Source organism: Sardina pilchardus, chromosome 9, assembly GCF_963854185.1.
Source record: "Sardina pilchardus chromosome 9, fSarPil1.1, whole genome shotgun sequence".
Taxonomy (NCBI): Eukaryota; Metazoa; Chordata; class Actinopteri; order Clupeiformes; family Clupeidae; genus Sardina; species Sardina pilchardus.
In genome coordinates this window covers 305,001-312,500 of record NC_085002.1, presented here as the reverse complement: position 1 = coordinate 312,500, position 7,500 = coordinate 305,001, and the positions used below count along the sequence as shown (strand labels likewise).

Below are 7,500 nucleotides of genomic sequence, written 5' to 3'. Positions count from 1 at the left end.
TCCCCTTCAATGGCTTTATTTATTGGCAGTTCTTTGCAGATATTTACAGTAGAGTAACCATAGTAACCATCCTGTCGCTTCACATCCCTCTCGCTCGCCGGGGTCGCAGTCTTATGACCTCCGCAGTCCCGTGGTTACGGTCGTCATGTGGACTATTATGACCTCTGCACTCCCGTAGTTACGGTCATCATGTGGACTATTATGACCTTCACTCCGGTAGTTACGGTCGTCATGTGGACTATTATGTTACCGTTTCTTTCAATGTTGTTTTTCCATTTAAGATCCCTATAATAGCCATTAAACAGAATCAACTATATGACCCCCTGTGTCTCATAGTGGATGTGTCTTTATTCTGTGTGTGTGTGTACAAGAGGATGTGTGTGTGTGTCAGGCTTGTGCACAATTCCGAATTTTAGAATTGGCCTCCATTCAATTCATGAATTGAAATTTGAATTGAATTGGCCCCACCCCACAGGAAGTTGAATTTGAATTGGAATTGGAATGACAGGAAGTGGAATTCAATTCATGGCAATTCAAAACAATTCCAGTCACATAACAGAAAGAATGTGTTGAATCTCACTTAGACTCAGTTTTGGGAAGGTTACTTTGGAAAAGTAGTTGATTACTGTTTTCAATTATAAGTTGTGTGTTTGTTGCGATCATATCTGACATATTTTGTGAAACTTCTTGTTAAATTGTGTACAGTATATGAATTTATTTGAATTTCAATTTTCTACTTCCTGTAATTCAAATTAGAATTGTAATTCTGCATCCTGTTTTTGACCTCAATTCAAATCCAATTCAAACTTGAAGAATTGAATTGGAATTTAGGAGTCATTCTCAATTCAATTCTGAATTTTGCACAAGCCTGGTGTGCTTGTGTGTGTGCGTGTGTGTGTGTTGCTCTTGTGATCCATATCTGCACAATGCGTTCTTTAGAGTTTTAGCTAATATGTACTGTAATGTAATGTAATGTACCTGAACTTAGCAGCTGTGGAGTCACTTGAATGGTTTTGTGTCTTTTTCTGGGTTGAATGGTGGCGTCTCGCTCCCCCTAGTGTCTGTGAACGGTAAGAACAGCCGTGCAGCTTGGAATGTGTGTGTGTGTGTGTGTGTTTTATCTTGACGGTGGGAAGAGGAATATGTATATGTGTGTGTGTGTGTGTGTTTTCTCTTGAGGGCGAGAAGGGGAATATGTGTGTGATTTGATAGATAGATACTTTATTGATCCCCAGGGGGACATTCAAGACTGTCTGCTAGATCATTTATTATCTCAGACAGCACAGGTCTAGAGTCGACCAAAGACTGGCTATGGGATGAGTTTAATCTGGACACATACACACATACACACACACTATGGGATGAATTTAATCTGGACACACACACATACATACACACACACTACGGGATGAGTTCAATCTAGACACACTCACACACACTATGGGATGAGTTGAATCTACAGTATACACACACACACACAAGATCAGATACATCATTAGCTCTGGGGTGAGGTTTCTTCTTTCATTGTTATTGTAATCTTGGAATGACTGAATAAATGATTGAATGAGAGAATGAATAAATGAGTGAACGAATACACTGAGCAAAATCATGTGACATTTAGAAGATGGAAGTGTTTGTTGTAGACAAGGGAACTCAAACATCCACTCAATCAAACCCGTCTTTGTAGACCAGGGAACTCAAACATCCACTCAATCAAACCCGTCTTTGTAGACCAGGGAACTCAAACATCCACTCAATCAAACCCGTCTTTGTATGAAAAGGAAAGGAGTTGTAATCTCAAGAATTGGTGTTTGGCATGTTTCATGGAAAAAAATAATGATGTGTATCCGCATGCTGAAGTACTGTAGAAGAACAAGCCACAAAGTGGAACATGATAGAACCGAGCCTCTAGAAGTTCTACATCTCCTAAAGCCCACCCTAGACAGGGAGGATAGGCTGGGCAACTGCCACTTGCTGAAGACAGGGAGGATAGGCAGGGGAACTGCCATTTGCTGAAGGGTCTCTATCATGTAGCCCATCCTAGACAGGGAGGATAGGCAGGGGAACTGCCATTTGCTGAAGGGTCTCTATCATGTAGCCCATCCTAGACAGGGAGGATAGGCAGGGGAACTGCCATTTGCTGAAGGGTCTCTATCATGTAGCCCATCCTAGACAGGGAGGATAGGCAGGGGAACTGCCACTTGCTGAAGGGTCTCTATCATGTAGAGGTGGAAGGCCATACAGTACGTTTTGGGTTTGGGGAACATGTGATACAGGTATTTTATGCTACAACCAAGTTGAAGTTTGAACAGTAGCCTATCTACTATAAAGCATGTGATATTAATTAAGCAGGTTAGAGGAACAGTATCTACTATGAATCATGTGATATTTATTAAGCAGGTTAGAGGAACAGTATCTACTATATGTGATATTTATTAAGCAGGTTAGAGGAACAGTATCTACTATAAACCATCTGATATTTATTAAGCAGGTTAGAGGAACAGTATCTACTGTATGTGATATTTATCAAGCAGGTTAGAGGAACGGTATCTACTGTATGTGATATTTATCAAGCAGGTTAGAGGAACAGTATCTACTGTATGTGATATTTATTAAGCAGGTTAGAGGAACAGTATCTACTGTATGTGATATTTATTAAGCAGGTTAGAGGAACAGTATCTACTAAACCATCTGATATTTATTAAGCAGGTTAGAGGAACAGTATCTACTGTATGTGATATTTATTAAGCAGGTTAGAGGAACAGTATCTACTAAACCATCTGATATTTATTAAGCAGGTTAGAGGAGAAACATTAAGATGGGAGTTCCTGGAGCTCTCCTCTCATAATGCTGGCTGGCTGTGGTTACCACTTAGGGAGAGCTGGCAACTGAACCAGCAACTATTTTCAATTTTCAATTTAAATTTAATTTCTCTTACAGAGCTCCAAAACATTATACATGTCTCGTGGCGCTTTACGGAGTGTTAAACATTCAGAGAGGGCTCATGAGTAACAGGGGCAAGGAAAAGCTCCCTAGAATTGGGGATACATATAGGAAGAAACCTCAGACAGATCCACGACTCAAGGGCCCAACCCATCTGCCTAGGGTCAGTTACAGTAGAGTAGTCATTTGTAGTATCAGAAAGTTCAAACAGTCCAGTGTAGGGAATAAATTGTCCATAAGGATTAGTAATTGTCTTAGGGAAAGTAATAAGTGGCTAGGATGCATGGGCCAGGGATCAGCACACACACACACACACACACACACACACACACACACACACACACACACACACACACACACACACACACACAGGGATCCGGGCACAGCAGGCGATGGTACAGTAGGGCCGTCAGAGGGATGACGATGGCAATGGCGATGTCATAGGGATGGGACTTCAGCTGTGATGTCATAGGGATGGGACTTCAGCTGTGATGTCATAGGGATGGGACTTCAGCTGTGATGAGGGCAGTCATAGGGATGGGACTTCAGCTGTGATGAGGGCAGTCATAGGGATGGGACTTCAGCTGTGATGAGGGCAGTCATAGGGATGAGGGATGGGACTTCAGCTGTGATGAGGGCAGTCATAGGGATGGGACTTCAGCTGTGATGAGGGCAGTCATAGGGATGGGACTTCAGCTGTGATGTCATAGGGATGGGGCTTCAGCTGTGATGAGGGCAGTCATAGGGATGGGACTTCAGGTGTGATGAGGGCAGTCATAGGGATGGGACTTCAGGTGTGATGAGAGCAGTCATAGGGATGGGACTTCAGGTGTGATGAGGGCAGTCATAGGGATGGGACTTCAGCTGTGATGTCATAGGGATGGGACTTCAGGTGTGATGAGGGCAGTCATAGGGATGGGACTTCAGCTGTGATGTCATAGGGATGGGACTTCAGCTGTGATGAGGGCAGTCATAGGGATGGGACTTCAGCTGTGATGTCATAGGGATGGGGCTTCAGGTGTGATGTCATAGGGATGGGCTTCAGCTGTGATGAGGGCAGTCATAGGGATGGGACTTCAGGTGTGATGAGGGCAGTCATAGGGATGGGACTTCAGCTGTGATGAGAGCAGTCATAGGGATGGGACTTCAGCTGTGATCAGGGCAGTCATAGGGATGGCTGATGACTGGTAGTGGTTTACCTCACAGGTGAGGTATAGGGGAAAGGGAAGATTTGTCAATTTGTCAATGTTGTCAATCCAAGGAATGGATACCGTAACACTGGGGCACATGAAACTTGGTAGACAGGTAATTTGCTAGAACAATTGGGCCTAGTTTTTGGTCAAAGTTTTCTTAATGGATTCCTGGTCAGGACCCCTATTGGAACAGGTTAAAGGGACACTTCACCGATTAGCATTAACGTGTAACTGCACCCCATAACTCCACCCACTTCACCGATTAGCATTAAAGTGTAACTGCACCCCATAACTCCACCCACTTCACATTTCTGAAAAAGGCTTTAAAAATGGGCGGAATGTTCTGAAATTTGGAAGGGATGCAGCACTGCTGCAGCCATGGTGATTTCATGTCAATCTGGGAATGAGTGCTGCAGACATTAGCCTGGCACGCCCTCCCAATGACGTAGCCTAACACCTTCGGCATTGCTGTCGCTGGTCTGGCCAACTGCTCATCGGGCAGGATTTCTGAATTCCCCAAAACTGCCGAACTGCCCCCTTTGGTCGAGAACCAATCAACTTTGAGCAGCTCCAACTGCTCTGGGTAGAGCATTTAATTAAGCATTTAGAGAGTTATTTAGCTGGTTTGAATTGCATTGAGCTCAACGAGAATGAAACCAGCTAATTAGCTAACAGCTAATAACTGGCATAAAAGCATGTCAATATCTTAGTATGGTGAAGGGTATAGTGTTGGTGTGGGGTTATTTTAATTCCAAAGGCCAAGGGGACTTTATCAGGGTGCATAGTGTCCTGGATCCATGAAATAACTGGCCTAAAAAAATAAAAATCCTCTATGGGAATTTAACATGGGCGTTCCAATACTTATGACCCCTGTATTTCAATGAAAACATTTATTTATTTACAATACATTATTCATTCACAAAGAAAATTGATGTCCTTAAAGGTTGAATATTTCCTCATTTTTTCATTTCAGGCATTAAGATCAATTTCCAAAAGATGATTTTATATTTAACTTAAAGCATGTGTTCCAATGCTTTTGCAGGCACTAGTGTAGATCATCAATAGGGTCTGACATTTCATCAATATAGTGTATGTACATCCAAGACATCTTTGCAGATTTGTAGGTGAAGTAACTCAGTTGTAGCCTGGCAAGCCAAACTGTGCGTCTAGATTGCTAGGCTAACTCAGTTGGGCTTCATCCCACTTGTAATCAAGTCCATACAGGGGTCCCCGCACCTGGCTGCCATGACAACAACAGGCTTGATGATGCTCAGCCTAATGTACAGTAGTTGGTAAGAAAATGTGTCTTTCTTGATTTGATGCTACATTAAAGCTTCCTGATGATGTCATTGGAAGTCCTAAATAGTTATAATGGGATACTTGCTTTATGGCAGTTTCTCCAATTTTAAAATTGGTTTATTTTCTAGACGCCCTAGATTTCCTTTGGAAAACTATTATTTTTGTTTTGTCAGTCGTATTACAGTAATTGTCAATGTTTTTGTATACTGTAAGTTGAGAATATTAAGGCTGTCTTGCAGGCGTCTGTGGATGGCGATGTTCTCTCTCTCTCTGCTGTAGAATACCGTATCAGGTAAACCTCCCCCCCCCCCCCCCCCCCCCTCCCCTCCCCCCCTCCCTCTGTAAACATACTGGTGGGCGGGCCATATCCCTCACCTGGCCAATTAGGTACAGACCACCTCACTTTTCTAGCCAATCAGGTTAGGCACAGCACACTCCTCTGGCCAATCAGCAGCAGGAGCAGAGCAATAAGCTCATTTGGCTGCAGAGCCCTGTTGCACGCTATTTCAGCTGAAATACACACAAACAACTCAGAAATGAGGAGCTGCAACGGCAAAGGTCATTATAGGTCATTATTTCAGCAAGCTACGTGTGGGCCCTGTGTCTTTAAAGACGCCCTGTTAGAGTGAAGCGCACACACACACACACACACACACACACACACACACACACACTGTTAGAGTGAAACACAGGCTTCATCCTGGATTACTGGCTTACTGCCTGCTGCTGCTCTGTGTATGTGTGTGTATGTGTGTGTGTGTGTGTGTGTGTGTGTGTGTGTGTGTGACTCCCCTGTAGAAGAGCTGAACAGGTGGCTGCTATGTGCACCTGCCCAAGGTTGTGAGCTGCATCGACGGACAGAGACTTGTTGAGTTGACCGAGTGTGTGTGAGTGTGTGTGGAGGGACAGAGACTTGTTGAGCTGAGCGAGTGTGTGTGAGTGTGTGGAGGGACAGAGACTTGTTGAGCTGAGCGAGTGTGTGTGAGTGTGTGTGTGTGGAGGGACAGAGACTTGTTGAGCTGACCGAGTGTGTGTGAGTGTGTGGAGGGACAGAGACAGGAGCTGAGCAAGTGTGTGTGTGTGAGTGTGTGTGTGTGTGTGTGTGGAGGCACAGAGACAGGAGCTGAGCGAGTGTGTGTGTGTGTGTGTGTGGAGGGACAGAGGCTCCACGCGTGGACGGGGAGAGGACTACGGACCGCCGAGTGGTTCTCTGTGCTGCTACTGTGTGCTGCAGTGCCAAGACTGCCCGCTGTTCTCACTCACTGTGCTGGACTCCCAAAGCTGGTCAGTGTGTGGATGTGTGTGTTTGTGTGTGTGTGCTGAGCACCGCTGTTGTGCTCTGTGCTACTACTGGGACTCTGCTGAAACCCAGACTGGTTCTCTGCGGTGCTGCTGGTTCTCTGTGGGTTCTGCTGGTTCTCTGCGGTGCTGCTGGTTCTCTGCGGTTCTGCTGGTTCTCTGCGGTTCTGCTGGTTCTCTGCGGTTCTGCTGGTTCTCTGCGGTTCTGCTGGTTCTGCTGGTTCTCTGCGGTTCTGCTGGTTCTCTGCGGTGCTGCTGGTTCTCTGCGGTTCTGCTGGTTCTCTGCGGTTCTGCTGGTTCTCTGCGGTGCTGCTATGCACCTCTCCAGACCAGCAGCCCCTGCACTGACCCCTGGAGTGAGCGGGCCCGCCGGGTCGCACTGGACTCTAGGATGACCAGCACGCAGCCGCCGCCCGAACAGACCCGAGGATGAGCACCACGCACACACACACACACACGCACACACACACACACACGCACACACACACGCCGCGCAGCTGGTCTCCAGCCGAACGGAGCCGAGGATGAGCAGCTCGCCACGCAGCTCGTCTCCTGCCGTGATGGCGCCGCGTTGCTCGTCCCCGCTGCTCACGCCCACGCCCACGCCCGCCCGCCGAGGGTCCGGCTCGTCGTCAGGGAAACGGGGCTCGCCCGCGCCCCCCTCGCCCTACCAGGAGGCGACGCCGGGCCTCATGACGTCGCCCAAGCTGTGGCAGAAGGTGCACGTGTCGCGCCTCGCCGAGGAGTTCTTTTGGATCGGAGGCAG

General features: G+C 46.4%; 2 protein-coding genes across 2 annotated transcripts in view; both read left to right on the top strand.

Annotated features, from left to right (window-relative positions):
- skib (v-ski avian sarcoma viral oncogene homolog b) overlaps positions 1 to 297 on the top strand; it is a 51,884-nt gene extending 51,587 nt beyond the window's left edge. Inside the window, exon 7 of the mRNA XM_062544881.1 lies at positions 1 to 297. This exon is cut by the window's left edge and continues 2,451 nt beyond it. The gene's annotated coding sequence lies outside the window, so the exon portion shown is untranslated.
- A 6,961-nt stretch (positions 298 to 7,258) lies between these two features.
- plch2b (phospholipase C, eta 2b) overlaps positions 7,259 to 7,500 on the top strand; it is a 33,117-nt gene continuing 32,875 nt past the window's right edge. The window contains exon 1 of the mRNA XM_062544879.1: positions 7,259 to 7,500. This exon is cut by the window's right edge and continues 38 nt beyond it. Coding sequence (XP_062400863.1) covers positions 7,259 to 7,500 — 242 coding nt within the window.